The sequence below is a fragment of the Microcebus murinus genome, chromosome 1 (assembly GCF_040939455.1).
Source record: "Microcebus murinus isolate Inina chromosome 1, M.murinus_Inina_mat1.0, whole genome shotgun sequence".
NCBI classification, from domain to species: domain Eukaryota; kingdom Metazoa; phylum Chordata; class Mammalia; order Primates; family Cheirogaleidae; genus Microcebus; species Microcebus murinus.
In genome coordinates this window covers 52,744,336-52,762,620 of record NC_134104.1, presented here as the reverse complement: position 1 = coordinate 52,762,620, position 18,285 = coordinate 52,744,336, and the positions used below count along the sequence as shown (strand labels likewise).

The following is an 18,285-nucleotide window of genomic DNA, read 5'->3' as shown; positions in this document are numbered from 1 at the left end:
CAAGAAATGATGGATAATCTCAGGATATTTAACAAAAGGGTGTTTTTTTTTTTTTTAAATGTGAGGTCTATTGCTACATAAGAGAATGACATTTTCAGAGTCAATAGGATAGATTGGGTTTCAGTTTCATTATGTTATTAAAAACTAATTTTCCAGTAAGTAGTGGAGCATTTGGCAGGGATTTAGTAGTGAACATGATTCTGCCTCCCCATTACATTATCTACACTGTTATTCTGAGTGTTATATTTCATCTTACTTATCTCAAAGAGCCAAAAGATATAATGTATTAGAGTAGCCTTATGCGTTTCTCAAACTTCAAATAAAATGGCTTATGATTAGCCCCATTAAAAGACAAAACTATATTCGGTTAGGCAGGGTTTACATTTACCCACAAATAAAGGCTACTATCAACTACTATAATACATACTAATTTATGTAATACCCACAGTTAATCAGCATGTTAGAGCTGAAAGGATTCTGAAAGAACACTGAGCCCAGGCCCCTTATGCTAAAGAAGACGTTTAAACTTTATGTTGCATTCTCAGGAAAGATGTCCCATGATTCAAACACAAATTGATGTGTGATTGAAAAATAAATTGGATGTGGACTGGGTTAAGTGGCTTATGTTTATATTCCTAGACTTTGGGAGGCTGAAGCAGAATTGCTTAAGCTCAGGAGTTCAAGGCTACGGTGAGCCATGATTGCCACTGCACTACAGCCTGGGCTGACACAGCAAGACTGTCTCAAAAAAAAAAAAAAAAAATGTAGGCTGGGCACAGTGGTTAACACCTATAATTCTAGCATTTGGGGAGGATAAGTTAGGGCCAGAAGTTAGAGACCAGCCTGAGCATAGTGAGACCAAAAAAAAATAATAATAATTAGCCAGGCATAATAGTGCATTTCTTTAGTCCCAGCTACTCAGGAGGCTGAGGCAGGAAAATTACTTGATCCCAGGAGTCTGAGGTTGCAGTGAGTTATGATAATGCCACTGCACATAGCCTGGGCAACATAGTGAAATCCTACCACAAAAAAATAAACACGTCATTTTGAACTAGTTTGACAACTAGGAATTTATCTTAAGGAAATAAGGATGTGTACTAAGATTTAGGTACAGTAATATTCATTATAACATTGTTTATTATGACACAAAATGGGACATAGTCCATATATATAATAAGAGATTGGCTAATCAGTATAAAATGCAGTTATCCAATAGAATATCATGTATCCTTTTTAAGAAGATATTGAAATATCTATTAATCATGGAAAAAGATTTCTGGCGTGTTAAGTGGCAAAAGCAGTATACCAAATTCTCTGTAAACAATGATTCAGATATCTGAATATCTTTAAGAGTTTATTTGCAAACAAACAGTGAACAGTGGTAACCTCTGAGTAATGCACTTAGGATTGACTCTTATTTGGATTCTAATATTTTTATAATAAATTATTTTAACTTTTTAAAACCATGGATTTTAAAACATTGTTTTTGTAACCACATACAGATTTGACTTCTGGCTTTTATTTAACGTTTTATTCTTTTGTAAAATGATAATAGTATTAGAAAAAATAACAAAACTCATGGCTTTTAGTAGGTTTTTGATTGTTCATCTCCCTTTTGGGGGGGAATGAACTAGAACTCTCATTATATCCTTTGTTTTTGGTTTCTTATTTCTCTTCATCAAATTTATGGCTAAACTACAGCTACTGTATGCAACTATGTTAGTCTCAGTTGCTCTCCAGCCTAATTTATTTCTGTTAAATAGCTGTTCTAAGTGGTGCTAAGTAAACATTTTTCTTTTTGAAAGAAGCATTTTTCATACTTTAAATCAGCCTTCTATCGGATGTCATAGTCTTTGCTAATTAATGAATGTACCTATAAAATGCATTGTGAGGTACAGTTTTTTTAATTTCTTGGAAGAGATTATGAGGAAAAGGTGTAGTTGAGAAGAGTTTGCCAAATTTTAATAACAAAATAATGTCTAGGACTTGGATCACATTATATTCCTAGCTCTTTTGACAGATTTATGGACACAAAAGAGCAAACAACTTTTAGAAAGATACTTAATTAAGCCACATATTTGTAATAGTCTCAGTGATTTTCAACTTAATGTAAATTAGAATTTTCCTATTCTATGTTAATATTTCTATTTAAATAAATGTCATTTTTGTATTAGCTTCTTTTAAAAGTCCAAAAACGGACTTTTAGTCTTAAGTAAAGATTTATGCATTGTGTTTACAGAGATAATGGAAATATAAACCTTTGGTTGTAAGGTCAAGGAATAGTTACAGGAGTATTGGAAATTTTGTGTAGGATCAAGAGGAGAGAGAAGTTGGTAATAGATGTTTGAAGCTAACTGTGTAAAAACACTTTGAGAAAAAATAAGCAGGGTTACCCTGAACCATTTAGTCTGAGTGAAATTTCATACAAATACCCTTGAGATTAGACTAACTGAAGCTATGACTTGAATTGCTACTATCCTTGAGCTGCTGAATAAGAAACTTGGATTATTGATATTACAAGTTGATCCTATAGCATAATGTCACATTTGTTGTGTTGCTCTGGTGAATATTTAACTTCTGGTCATTCTAATATTTCCAGAGGCTGTGTTTCTTCATAAGGTTCTGTGATCATTACATATTAATGAAATGTACTTTGTTATGTCTCTTTTAGATCTGTCCCATTCTATGAGCAATAGTATCACCTTAATTTTACTATGAGATTCTCTATTTGGGGATGGGGAAGGGAGTAAGAATTAAGAAAAGATATGTGGACTTTCAATTTCCACTTTGGCATATAAAGAACTTGTCTCTCACCCTCACAAGAAGAAAAAGCTGAACAATAGCGAGACCTTGTTGCTACAAAAAATTTAAAAATTAGCTGGGTGTTGTGGCGTGCGCCTGTGGTCCAAACTACCCAAGAGGCTGAGATGGCAAGATTGCTTGAAGCCAAGAGTTGGAGGTTGCAGTGAGCTATGATTGTGCCACTGCACTCCAGCCTGGGTAACAGAGTGAGACCCCATCTCAAGAAAAGGAAAGAAAAGAAAAGAAGGAAAAGAGCTGAACAAACTAAAAAATGAGTGGCTTTCCTTGGATCCATCAGAGAATTAAGGTCACAGGACAAACCACCACCCTGAAAACTGTAATACAGAGAATATAAATCAACTTAATTAAAGCACTGCTAGGAACATTTAAACAGTAAATATGACAAAATCGCTAATGAACTAGCCTAGCTTGAGAGTTAAAACCTCCTAGGGATCCATTCTACTCATTGGTTCTTCTGAGGAGGAACATAGGCAGCTACAGTGCCTACTCAGAATGGAGTCAACCTGGAGTCTCACTTCCACAAGGACTAGCAGTGGTGGTGGCCATGTGGTCCAATAAGCTAGACTGGAAGATGCACAGATGCAGGGCCTAGCAAGCAAGAGCACACTGTCATTGCTTAGCACCGTATGTCTGGACCCATCTACCCCATAGTAAGATGTCCCACAGTGAGGTCTCATACTGGCAGGGGCTTCAGCTTAGAAGGGTTAAAATGGCCAGCATCCACAAGGAAGTGGTTCAGACCTTCGACTATCTGTGGATCCAAGGAGACAGAACAGAGTCCACCAAGTAGTCCTTAAAGACCAATGTCCAGTGACTGAAGGAGTACCACTCTGAGCTCATCCTTTTCCCCCAGAAGCTTTTGGCTCCCAAGAAGGAAGACAGCTCTGCTGAACTCAAATTGGCCACCTGCTGATAGGGCCAATAATGTGCATATGGAGTATCTACAAAAAGGAAAAAGAGTCATCACCGAGAATAACTGCAAGGCATCCGTTACTCTTTGCATGGCCAATGCCCAGCCCTCTGGCATTGGAGCAGAAAGGGCCAGGGAAGCTTCATAATGGGATGTTAAAAAAATAAAGTGCTGTTGGGGATTTGAAATACATCAGCAGTTAAAAAAGTAGTCCTGTCCTACGCACACACACACACACTTCCACACTTTCCTCAGCTTCACATGACTTTGGGAGCCACATAAGATTTTCACAGTGAAGATCAGAGAAAACTTCCCTCATGTTTGACCAGGGGGAGGGGAAATTTTTGCAATTGGCCCAGAGCATTCTCCATAACAAAGGTGTACCCTATAAAAGTTGACTACTTTTCAGAGTTGTGGAAGCAAAAATTACCCAATTCCAGTCACATCTGGCCTTCAAGGCTCATCTAAGGGAGAAAAAAAAAAAGGCTCAGAAGCACTTGTAAAAAAGTAACAGCCCAGAGGCACATACCCACTAAATGAAACAGTGGTCATCACGACTGTTGCCATGAGTATTAAAAAGATAAGAAATGAACATTCTAAGTAACTCTGACTACAAATTTGATAGATAAAATAGACCAACTTCTTAAAAGACAAACTACCAAAATTTACACAAAGAGAAAGATAATCTGAATAGGCCTATATGAGTTAAAGAAATTGAATCAATAACCTTCCAAAACAGCAACAATCCCAGATAGTTTCAGTGGTGAATTCTACCAAGCATTTCAGAGAGAAATAATACAAACTACAATCTCTTCCAGAAAATAGAAACTGGATTTCACTCTACATCATGCTACTTAACATCTGTACAATGGATGATTTTCAGTGCTGAAAACTGATGAGCTATGAAGCCATGAAAAGAAATGGAGGAATAAATATCATAATAAATGCATATTGCTAAATGAAAGAAAAAGCCAGTCTGAGAAAGCTATATATGTTGGATTCCAACTATAAGACATTCTGGAAAAATCAGAAACTATAGCAACAGTTAGAACTGGTTTAGGGAAGGAGGGGTGAATAGGTTGAACATAGGGGATTTTTAGGGCAGTGAAATTCTGTATGGTACTGTAATGGTGGGTGCCTCACATTCACTTGTCAAAATCCACAGAACTGTGCAACACAAAATGAACCTTAATGTACACTGTGGACTATGGTTAATAATGCATCAATATTGGTTCATTAATTGTAATAATATGCCACTAGTGCAAGATGTAAAAGATAATAGTGGTGCCAGGGGATAGAGTGAACACATGGAAATCTGTATACTCTATCTAAAACTGTGCTAGGCCAGGCACGGTGCCTTGTGCCTTTAATCTTAGCACTGTGGGAGGCCAAGGCAGAAGGATCACTTGAGCTAAGGAGCTCAAAATCAGCCTGAGCAAGAGCAAGACCTCGTCTCTAAAAATAAAAAGTAAAAAGTTTTAAAAAACTGTACTAAAAACTTTTGTGACTTTTTTAATATAAAAAAGGATATGCAAATTAGTCCACCTCTGTGGAAAAGAATTTGGAGATACCTCAAAGAGATAAAAATAGAAATACCATTCGAGCCAGCAATAGCGCTCTTAGTAATCTACCCAAAAGAGCAAAAGACTTTCTATAATAAAGACATCTGGGCCGGGCGCGGTGGCTCACGCCTGTAATCCTAGCTCTCTGGGAGGCCGAGGCGGACGGATTGCTCGAGGTCGGGAGTTCAAAACCAGCCTGAGCAAGAGCGAGACCCCGTATCTACTATAAATAGAAAGAAACTAATTGGCCAACTAATATATATAGAAAAAATTAGCCGGGCATGGTGGCGCATGCTTGTAGTCCCAGCTACTTGGGAGGCTGAGACAGAAGGATCGCTTGAGCCCAGGAGTCTGAGGTTGCTGTGAGCTAGGCTGACGCCACGGCACTCACTCTAGCCTAGGCAACAAAGTGAGACTCTGTCTCAAAAAAAAAAAAAAAAAAAAAAAAGACATCTGCACCCGAATGTTTATGGCAGCACAATTCACTATTGCAAGGATGTGGAAACAACCCAAGTGCCCATTGATTTATGAGTGGATTATTAAAATTTGGTATATGTATACAATGGAATATTACTCAATTATAAGAAATGACAGTGACCTAGCATCTCTTATATTTTCCTGGATAGAGCTTGAGTCCATTATCTGAAGTGAGGTATCACAAGGTCAGAAGAATGGGCTCCACAAGTACTCGCTATCAAATTGGCACTGACTGATCAACACTGGTGCTTACATGGTAGTCATATTCTCCAGGGATTAGAGGGTTGGAGGGTGTAAACTCACAACTAATGTATGCAGTGAGCATTGTAGAGGGGAAGGGCATGCCTCTAATCCTTGTTTGGGCGAGGCAAAGACAAAATGTAACCAAAATGTTTGTACCTTCATAATATCCTGAAATAAAAATTAAAAAAGGATATCTGGTGACAATTGTTTTTCTTTCATCCCTCTCTTAGCCATATAGTTCTCCTCCCCAGAATCATTGACTTTTTGACCAGTTTCTTTATATTTCTTAAAGAGATAAGCAATACATAAACATGTATATACCTATATATATTTTTGGTGGGTTGCAGAAATTAAAGTATTCTAAACATATTCTTCTGTACCTTCCAGGATGTTAGTACAGGTAGAGCTTCTTGACCATTTTTGACAGTTTCATAATAGTTTACTGATATACCGCAGTTTATTTAACTCATGTTAATGAACACTTAAATTGTTTTTAGTCTTTTGCTGTGATGAAGACATTGCAATTAATATCCTTATACAAATGTCATTTCAAGTAGAATAACTTGGTTAAAGTATATATACATTTTTAAATATCCCACCAGCAATGTTTGTTTCCTCACATCCTCATCATTCCAATGTAATCCAACTTTTTCAACCATTATGATGTTAACAAAGTTTTCATGGCTATCATATATGTAAAAACTTTTTGTTTCCTTTTTCTGCAAACTGTTTAACCCCTTTCCAATTTTTCTTGTGGATTATCCATCTTTATCTTATCAGGTTGCAGGTGATCTTTACTTAGTAAGTAAAGTTGTAAATATTTTTTCCCAGTTAGCTGCTGTCATTTGATTTTGGGTGCATCTTTTCTGTGAATAATTTCTTTATTTGTAAATTTATTTTTAAATTTTTATTGCAGCTTGATACCATCTTAATATTTTATATAATTGATCAACCCTCATTTTTTGAGAAGTTTCCTATATACTTGCTTGTTTATTTTTTCCATATTTATTTTGGAATCATATCTAGTTCAAAATAAAAACAAAACACCCTGGTGACTATTTTATTTGGATAATGTTAGGTTTATTGATTATGTTAGGAAGAATTGACATCCCTGTGATGTCATCTTTTCTAAAACATCAAATGCCTTTTCATGGGTTGAAGTCTTTTATGAACTTCAATAATAGTTTAATTGCATGTATAGTTTTTGTATATTGTTAAATTTTAACTTTTTTATCATTTTTATTTTTTATCCATTATATTTTCTGATTATAAAAATATATAAATATATACAGAGGCTATTGATTTCTATAAACAGTTTTATATCTTGTACCCAAAGCATTACTGACTTTATCTGAAAGAATCCAAGAGAATCACTAAAAACTAATATAAATAATAATAAACCATTTATATTATCTGTAAGTAAGAAATATTTACATTCTCATTTCTAAGCTTTAGATAATCTATTTCTCTTATCCAGATCAATTTTTTTTAAATATGGTGAAAAAGGAATTTTGTTCATTTCTGGCTTTAATGGAAATAATTCTATTATTTTCCTGTTAAGCATCTAACTTTTGGGTTATATGTTTTTGGTATATAGGTTTTACCATGTTAAGTGTTCATCTGTTTCTGTCAAAACTGGAAAGGGATTGTATCAAAATGGATATGGAATTTTATCAGACTTTTTTTTGACATCTGTGAAAGATAATGTGACTTTTCTGTTTTTATTAGTATCGTATCAGTCAGTATATATATAGTTTGTGCTTCAGTAACCAATAGCCCCAAAATCTTAGAGGCTTAAAACAACATGATTTATTTCTTGTTCTTGCTACATGTCATTGGGACTCCATCCATCCATCCATCCCTTACTCAAGGAGCCAGGCTCAAAGCAGCCATCATCTGGAGCTTTTAGGGTTGAAAAAGAACATGGCAAGTAAGCTACTGACTTAAACCTTCCACTGGGAATCAACGCGTGTCACTTTGGTTTACATATTATTGACCAGTGCAAATTACATGGCCACATCAAAGTGCAAGAAGAGAGAGGGAACAAATTCTGGCATGTGCTCTGGAAAAGGACTGGAAATGTTTGGTTGGTACCTGATGGAATATATTGATATGTTCCTTAATTTAAATGATCCTTAAATTTCTGAAACAAATAGAATGCATTATGGAAATGTTTTGGTGTCCTTATCACTAAATGGGCTACTTATCATGAGAGTGGGCTTGTTATAGAAGCAAGTTTGGCATCCTCTTGCCTTCCTGGTCTTGCCTTACTTGTCTCTTTGCTTTCCACCATGGGATGATGCAGCAAGAATGCCCTCTCCAGATGCGGATCCTCAACCATTGACTCCCAGTCTTCAGAACTGTAAGAAATAAATTTCTTTATGAATTACCCAGTTCATGGTATTCTGTTATAGCAAAACAAAATGGACTAAGTCACCTTATATCCAGCCAACTTTCTCCAGGCATCCTCAAACTATGGCCCTCGGGCCACATGCGGGTGTTTTTGCTTGTTTGTTTTTTTACTTCAAAATAAGATGTGCAGTGTGCATAGGAATTTGTTTATGTTTTTTTTTAACTATAGTCCGGCCCTCCAACGGTCTGAGGAACAGTGAACTGGCCCCCTATTTAAAAAGTTTGAGGACCCCTGTAAACTCACTTATTCTCATATTTTATCTGTCTATTCTTTTGGATTTTCATGTACGCATCACATTATTCACAAAATAATGACAGTTTTATTTTTCTCAAATCCTTATACTTTTCATTTGTCTTTCTCACTTTATTGTACTATTTGGGACCTGCCATAAAATGTTGCATTGAATGGACCTTTTTTATGTTCTTTCCAAACTTGATGGGTATGATGTTAACATTTTTCTTTTTTTTTTTTTTTTTGGAAATGCCTTATGAAATTAAAGAAGTTTCCTTCTATGTTTAGTTTGAAAGAACTTAAAATTCTTACCAAATGCTTTCTTTGCAAGGGTTATAAATAGGATGAGCTCCTCTATTCTCATTGATCCAGCAGAATTTTAGCTTCCTATTCCTGAAATCTTAGGCTCTGCTAGAGTTTCTGGTTACTCAAGTAAGAAATTCTTTCACCAAGGGATACAACAAAGCTCCCATTAAATGGAAGTTGAGACTGGCACCTGGCAGCTTTGAGCTTCTAAAGCCAGTGAACCATCAGGAAAAGGAGGGGCTACTTAACTGGCTTGGATGAATGATTCCACACAATAGATGATGGAGGCAGGGAAGAGAATGCCTGGAACACAGAAGAGCCTCTGGGGTGCCTCTTAGTACTCCTATGTTTAAAATAAAAATTAGTGGAAAACTACATTAATTGATCATGACCCCAGCCTTTTGGGAATGACTGGATCACCCCACCAAGCAACTAACAGACCAACTGAAGTGAGTTATGGAATGGATAGTACAAGAAGGATGTTAGAAATACCAGCAATGACTTCAATTTCAGAAACAGGAACTGTAGTAGTTTTGAGTATTTCATCCAACTTTAAAATGTATTATGTATTATTTTATTTGTTTTATTGTTTCTTCCTTTCTCCTATTTCTCTGCTATCTAACGTAAGATGTGTTAATAGTGGTTAGCCTTATAGCCCAGTCATTAGGTTACAGGATGTCTTAATCCATGTGTGTTACTGTAACAAAATAGACTGGATAATTTATGTCTCATAATTCTAGAGGCTGGGAAGTCCAAGATCAAGGCACAGGGAGGTTCTGTGTCTGGTAAGGGTTGCTCTCTGCTTCTAATGTAGCACCTTATTGCTATGTCCTCACACGGTGGAAAACAGAAGGGCAAAAAGGCCTAACTAGTTCCCTCCAACCTCTTTTATAAGGTCTCTCATCCCATTCATGAGGACTTTACCTTTTTGATGAATCACTTCCTAAAGGACCCACCTCTTGATACTATGTCATTGGCAATAAAGTTGCAACGAATTTTGGGGGGACATATGCAGATCATAGCAGAGGCTTCAAAGGGATAGTGTGATTCTGCCTGAAAAAGAATAGACATCACCCATGAATGAGGTAACATAGGGGATTGTGTGTTCTCTTGGGAGAGGGGTTAGCATGTTTTAGTTGTACAGGTCTCCCTGTGGCTTTATCCTTTCTTTGTTAAAGATTTGGAGGAATTAGCATGTACCTATGCTGAATCCTATCCCCCAATGTGATAATATTTGGAGGTGGTGCCTTGGTAAGTAATTAGGTTATAAGGATGGAACCCTCATAAATGGGATTAGTGCTCTTTTAAGAGTCCTAAGAGAGACCCTTACCCCTTCCACCATGTGAGGACACAGAAGATGCCACCTATGAAGCAGAAAGTGGGCCCTTATCAAACACCAAATCCTCTGGTTCCTTGATCTTGGGCTCCCAGCCTTCAGAACTGTGAGAAATAAATTCCTGTTTTTTATCAGCCACCCACTCTATGGTATTTTACTATAAAAGCCCAAATGGACTAAGGCACCTACTTTCCGAGTTTCTTAGATCTAGGATGAGTTCAAGAGTTTGTATTTCTAATGTAATGTTAATGGCACTAATCTAGGAACCACACTTTAAAATGAGCTGTCCTACAGTATCAATTCTGTGCTATATTCTTCCACATCTATTTTAAGATAATAGACTCAGTTCATGTTGGATCCTGTAAGGAGCTATATTATATTAAATTTTCATAAAGTGGGACATGCTGCAGTAACTCAGTTGCCAGAAGCACATCATCAAAACTTGCCTTCTGAAAAAGGAAATAGTGAAGTTTTCATTTCACTTTGGTTTAATGATTACTTGTATCAATTTTCTTGAGCTTTAGGAACAATTTTTAAAGAGGACAATTAAGAAATGTATTCCTTCCCACATAATTTTTGATAAGAGAAAATTAAACCAATTTCTGGTTTAATAATTGAATCCCTTGCTTTTTTCAATTTATGGAAGATCAAATTATTTTTATTAAGTTTTGATGTCATTGGTTTGATAGAGATTTCATCAGGCATCCTTCTAAGGATAAACCTATTAGAAGATAATATACTGTCAAATAGACTGGTCTAGTTTTCTATTTTCAACGTAAATAAATTAATATGGCTGACGTGTTTTATCATCATATGCAATTGGAGTTTTCTGATGTGAGCTTTGGTGATTACTATCATTCAGCTTCCTTAAAAAGCCTAGGCATCTCATTAGTATTCTGTTAGTAAGCAGTGCAATCATTTGTGCAGCAGCTGGAGAGGATTATATATTTCACAGGACTCCTTGGATTAATGATAAGAAATGCCTGGTAGTGACCCATGAATAGAAAGCAGGAATCTTTCAAAAAGCTCTTCAAATTTATAAGCCTATCTTGTTTAGACTAAGTACCAAAAAAAATACTTATAGTAAGAGTCTACTTGGTTCTCGACCCAGTGTCTCTCTTTACCTCCAAACCTGGGAATGCATTGTTTCTCTTCATCTATAGATTCAGCCTCACTCAAGATTCTGAGGTCAGTCCTGCCTTTGATCAGAAGGCATTTAATAAACCCTGCAGGGGAAAGCAAGGTGGTTGGTGGTTTCACCTGGTTGAACTTGCTAACTACTCTAATGTATGTACAGATTCTACTACCTAGGCCTTTGTCTTTTAATTAAATCTTAAATTAAACCAAGTCCTAATAAATGCATTCCTGACCTGCCACATGTATTCTGGTTTCTTGTACAGAACCCTAATTCCTCCATGATTAGGGCTTTGCCTAGTCCCCAGGTCTTTCAAGAAATATAATCTCAACTCCCTCCTCACAGTCTAGACACCCTACCCTGAACTGTAATGCCTTTTGCTTGTGCATTGGAGATTCAAGTGCTTCTTTCTCTACATGAATGATCATCAGAACCAATATTTGTGTAGGACTTCACCTTTGACAAACCACACTGTTTTTATACACTTTATTTCATCATCAAAAATGATGAGGTGAGCATAGTGGTCATATTTCAATTTAACTTAATAAATTAATTTAATAAATTAATTACAGAGCATCTAAGGCTCAGAAGGATTAAATAAACTATCCAAGGTCCCAGAGCTAATAAATGATAGATAATTAGAAGATATCAGGTCTTCTGAGCATAAATTCAGTACTATTTTTCTTGCCCTCCCTTTGTGCCAGACATCTCTGAAATTCTGGCATGCATTTCTGCTTGAATTTCTTTCTACTGCTTTGTGTTGGAACCCTCTTTAGGGCAGTCTGCTCTTCAGATCAAACTTGTTATTGCCCATTTTGCCTACCCCTGTGCTCAAAACTCATGAGAAGAAGAAGAAAAAAAGCTTTATTGTCTTTTTATCTGAATTGAGTACAGTCACAAAAGATAACATAATTTGAGACTAGGAAGAACACCCAAAACATAAAGAAGGCTCCTGGCCCATAGAAAACTTTATTTGATTTAATTCTATTGTCATAATCATCATTATCATTATTCACCTCCAAATACATTAGAGTTACCAATTGTTGGAATATTGGTAAAGTGAAACTACAGCCTCTGTAGCCAATACATTGGTTTGACAATACTTATTCTCAATGAATACATCCACATGGGCATGACCTTGAGCTTCACAAACTTTATTCTGTTGTACACCTCTGACCTTTAATTTTATCTGCCTTCTCCTAAACAACAAGGATTACATACATTTTTATCTTATCTTGAAGGACTACAGTACTGAAACCAAGAGTGGGAAAGTCCTTTTAATATGACATATTAAAAAAATATATATGACATATTAGTCAAGGTTCCCCAGTGAGGAACAGAGCCAATAGGATGAGTCTGAGAAGAGAGAGAGAAAGATTGTCAGAAATTTGGTCACATGATGTGAATGCTGAGAAGTAAGTCCCAAGATCTGCAGTTGGTAAGATGGGGCACACTTATAACTTTGACTCAAATGGGTACAAAAGCAATTTATGTAACCAAAACATTTGTGCCCCCAAAATATTCCGAAATAAAATACTTTAAAACATGTATACTGAATAAACTAATAAAGTCTTATACATTTTCTCAAAAAAAAAAAAAAAAAAAAAGATGGAGACAAAGGAGAGCCTGTCTGTGTAATTCTAGTCTGAGTTCAAAGGCCTGAGAACCAAGAGAGCTGATGGTACAAGCTACAGTCCAAAAGCTGGCAGATTAGAGACCCAAGAAGAGTCAATGTTTCAGTTAGAGTCCAAAGACCAGAAAAGACTGATGCCCCAGCTCTGAGCAGTCAGGCAGGAGGAGTTTCCTTTTTTGTTCTATTCAGATTTTCACCTGTTTGGAAAAGGTCCACCCACATTTTTGGGGCCAATCTGCTTTACTCAGTCTACCAATTCAAATGATAGCTTCATCCAAAAACACTCTCACACATACACCCAAAATGATGTTTGACCAAATATCTGGGTACCCTGTCAACACAAAAAATGAACCATCACAGATGATAATTTTTAGTATCCTTAAATAGGGAAAATGTTCTATTTTAATTTCTATCTCCTTACTCTTTTACCTTTCATGAGAAAGGCCCACCTACTGTCTCCACATGGTGCTCTCCCTTTGAGTGCTTCCCCCAAAATTGCTTATTCTCAGGTGAGAGTGGAGCTCTTCTATCAAATCTGCCAGTTGTTTTTTAGTTTTCGTTGCTTCCAGTTTCTACTCTAATATTGCACCCTGGGGATAATTACTTAACTTCTCTAAGTGTCAAGTTTCAATTTATCAAATAGAACTGTTGATAATAGGTGCTCTTAATAATAAAATATTAATTTTAAAAATAATAAGTTCCTTCCTCTGTATTCCCACTGCTGTCCTTTTAGATCAGAAACTTCTCATTTCTCTGTTATATTGTAATTACCTCATGCCTGAAATCTTTGTTCTTGATTTCCCTATCAATTTTATCCTGCATCCCATGACCCATTCAATATTCCTAAAATACCACTATTTTCATGTCAAATATTGCCAAAAAGTCTTCAATGGTTTCTGGTAACTTACAGCAATAATTGTCAAATTATGCTTCACTAAACCCTAGGATTTTGCTCATCTTAAGGTCCACATTTCTTAAACCAGAGCAGCTATTCCATATTCAATATTTCCTTTAGTTTATCAAATATATGACATACAAGTATAGTAACTATTGTATCTCCTGATTCTATCATCTGTAACTATTGTATCTCCCGATTCTATCATCTGTGTCATTTCTAGGTATGTTTTGGTTGGTTTTTTTTTTTTTTTCCATTTTAAGCTGTATTTCCCTGCTTCTTCGAATGCCTAGTAATTGTTTTAAGTCTTTTTTTAAGAAAAATTTTAGATTCAGAGCAAAACTGAGAGGAAAGGACAGAGATTTCCCATATACCTCCTGCCCCCACACATGCATAGCCTCCCCGACTATTAACATCCTCACCAAAGCGGTACATTTGTTATAATTGATGAGCCTACATTGACTCATCATCACCCAATGTCCATAGTTCACTGTTGGTATTGTACATTCTGTAGGTTTGGATAAATGTATAATGACATGTATCCACCATTATAGTATCATATAGAAAAGTTTCACTGCCCTAAAAGTCCCCTGTGCTCTGCCTATTCATCCCTCCCTCTTCACAACCCCCTGGAAATCACTTACCTTTTCACTGTCTCCATGTTCTCCTTTCCCAGAATGTCATATATTTGGAATCATATGATATGATTGCCTGGTAATTTTTATTTGGATGCCAGACATTGTGAAATTTATATTTTTGAGCACTAGATATATTAGTTATTCCTATATTATAGGAATATAATTCCTATAAATGTATTTCAGCTTTGTTCTGGGATGCAATTAAGTTACTTGGAAACTGATTCTTTCTATTTGGATTTTTAAGCTTTTCTAGGTTGAACCAGAGACGTGTTTAGTTGAGGGCTAATTTTTCCCAGTACTGACACAAAACCCTTGTGCATACTCTTCCTGATTCCCCATGAATGATGAGGTCTTCTACTCTGACTTGAGTGAACAGGAACTATTTCTGTTAAGCGCCAAGAATTTTTCCTCTGATCCTTTTGCGTGGTCCTTTCCTTATGCACATGCACAGGTCACTAATCTGATGAAGACTTGATAGGGATCCTCTGCAGTTTTCCAGAGCTCTTTCTGAGCAGCTTTCTCCTCTCCAGTACTTTGTTCTATGAACTCTAGCTAACTTGGCCACCGCAGACTCCTGCTCCAGCTCTTTAATTCAAGGACATTGCTAGGCATGGGCTGAAAACTCCCTGTGCCCTGACCTGGAAACTCTCCAGGCAGTAAGCTGGGGCAGTCATGGAGCTCACCTTGATAGTTCCCCCTCATTCAGGGATCATTGTCCTTTTTTCTTATTAATTAATGGAACCCATTGTATCTCATATTCTGTGCATTTTTTTAAAAGTTGTATCAGGTCGGAAGGTAAATCAACTGCCTGTTTTCCCATCTTGTTGGAAGCAGATGTCTCAGTCAAGAGACTTATATTGGAGTTTGTTTTTAAAAAATGTGTTTGGCTCTAAAAGAATGTTTTAAAATCTAGAATGAAATCTTAACTCCTTAGTCAGACAGCCAAAGACTTCCTCAATGTGCTCTCAGTCCAAATTTTGAAATTATTTCCTGGTTCCAGGCAGAATAACTAAATTCAGCTTGCATGTTTCCACCTCCTCATTCACAGGTTTCCTGTGCTGTCAACACAGTGTTGCCCTCCTGTCTACCATTCTCTGATCCTCTGTTTGGTCCTTCTGACTTCATATGATCATTTTAATTGTGTTTACCTCATCTTACCAAAAAGATCATATGCTCTTTTAGTATGGGAACTATGTCTAATATCTTTATATTTTTCCCCACAGGCTTAACACAAAGACTTGAGCAGTGAGTGCACTCCTAACATATGTCTGTAATTTGGCTAACAGAATGCTGAATGGCCTGACAGTGGGAGCCTGGAGTTTTATTCTTGCTGGTCTTAATCAGTAGCACACAAATTACTATATGACATTATAAAAATAGGCTATGATGTAATTTCTAGTGATCATTATGTGACATTATAAATATAGTCAGCTTGCTTTTTAAAAATCCAAACAGATGGTAAAAACTTTATGTGATTTCATTCTGTGTGTCCAATCCACAACACACAACTTCTCACTCCCCTTTTCTCAGACATCAAGGGTCATGGCGCTGAAATTTTTCACTACACCAAATCTCTTCTCTGTATTAGTGGGACAGGGTATGAAGTGTCACCTTCTCTGTTTTCACTGACATCAAATATGTCTGAATCCTAATTATGTACTGAGAGTACTTGTCTCTGGGACCAACCCTGAGGTGAGAAGTCACAATGTGAAGAGCATGGCCCCTGACGTCAGAAGGCGTGAGTTTGAGTACTGGTGCTACTGAGTATCGATTAGCACCATGACCTTGTGCAGTCATCTCTCTTTTCCAATTCTCAATTTCTCACCTGTAAACAGGAGATGATAATAGTACCCAGCACATACAGTCCTGTGTAGTGCAGGGACTTAGATCTTCCTGCTACACTCAGTGGAAGTTTAGTGCTTTGAATTGAATTGAGATACATGCTCCTACACCTAAATTGGGTCATTGCTTTTAAGGATAAAATTCCTTACCAAATTGTTCAGAACCCATGCCATGACTAAGTGCAGAAAGACCCAACCATCATCCAGATTTTAGTATTTCTGTGATCTCAACTATTTTCCAAGAATACTATTACAAGAAATTTAAAATCCAAAGAAATTCTTCATCCTTTATGCCTGCTTTTTAGTCTTACCAGGACTCAGCTGTTCTTAATTAGTCAGTGAGACACTGAATCAAATTCTATGATATATTCCCCCAATATAATTGTAGATTTTCTTGGTTATAATTATTTTTTTTTTCCATTAATTGAATACTTTCTCTGTTCTGGGTACTGTTATGAGTACTTTACGGATATTACTTTATTTAAAATGAAAATCCTTATTTATATAGACTTCTATGGTTTGAATATTTGTCCCCTTCTAAAACTCATGTTGAAATTTAATTGTCATTGTAACACTATTAAGAGGCGGTATCATTAGGAGGTGATTAGGCTGGGCACAGTGGCTTATACCTACATTCCTAGCACTTTGGGAGCCAAGGCCGGAGGACCACTTGAGGCTGGGAGTTTGAGAACAGCCTAAGCAGCATAAGGAGACACCGTCTCTACAAAAAATTATAAAGTTAGCTGGGCATGGTGGCGCTGTACCTGTAGACCAAGCTACACAGCAGGCTGAAGCAGGAGGATTGCATGAGCCCAGTTGTTTGAGGTTGCAGTGAGCTATGATGACACCACTGCATTCTAGCCCCTTGTATCCACCCTTGTGAATGGATTGACGCTGTTATCAAAGGAGTGGGTTCTTATTAAAGAGTGAATTTCCCTGCCCCCCAATCCTCTGCCTCCACCAAAGGATGACACAGCAAGAAGGCCCTAACCAGGTATGGGCTCTTCAACCTTGGGCTTTCCAGGCTCTAGAACTGTAAGGTATAAATTTCTGTTTTTTATAAATTACACAGTCTGTCATATATTGCTATAGCAGCACAAAAATGGACTAAGACATAAGCATCCTATGGATGAGAAAACTAAAGTACACAGAGAATAAAGAACTTGCTGAGTGTCAGCTGGTTAGACAAGAGCAGAGCTGGGATTCACATTCAGTCTGCCTTCAGAACCCACCTTTAACCTCTGTGCTTTTCTGATAAGCTATGGTAAGATTTTTATCTATGGTGACATATTTTCAAACCCCAAATTGGTCTGACTAGTGTAGATATTGACAAATTCTGAGACATGGTGAACACAGAATAGGAGTCATGAACATGCATCACAGACATTACTTGAGGGTAGGCTAAATGATGATTTTTTAAAAAAATAATTGAACACTATCTAGAATAGCATAATTATCTCATAAAACATATGACTGTCTATAGCTGAGAGGCCTTTGCAATGAGAGGTGGTGCAGACGTTTTCAGATAGACCCGTGCTAGGGCAAGGTGCACGTGAGGAGCAAGCTTTGCCTCCCCTGGAGTGTGGAGAAGTGCTGGGGAATTGCCGGTGTCTAGGTCATCAGAGAAGGGCTAATTGAGGCTGCTCTGTAGGACGGGCTGGTAGGCAGGTCTAATGACAATTGAGTGGCCCCTGGTGGCTTAAGAGAATACCCCCACTTGCTTACTGTTGTAGGAAATTCCTCTAGTCTAGCATAGTTCTCAAAGTGAGATCTCCACACATACAGCATCAATATCAACTGCAGCTTGTTCAAATGCAAATTCTCAGACCCCATCCCAGATCT

At 36.9% G+C, this 18,285-nt stretch overlaps 1 protein-coding gene across 1 annotated transcript in view; it reads left to right on the top strand.

The window, feature by feature from the left end:
- The first annotated feature begins 3,532 nt into the window (after window positions 1–3,532).
- The window catches only part of MYH15 (myosin heavy chain 15), a 173,324-nt gene continuing 158,571 nt past the window's right edge, over window positions 3,533–18,285 (top strand). The window contains 1 exon segment of the mRNA XM_012777219.2: window positions 3,533–3,609. Within this exon segment, the coding sequence (XP_012632673.2) occupies window positions 3,533–3,609 (77 nt within the window).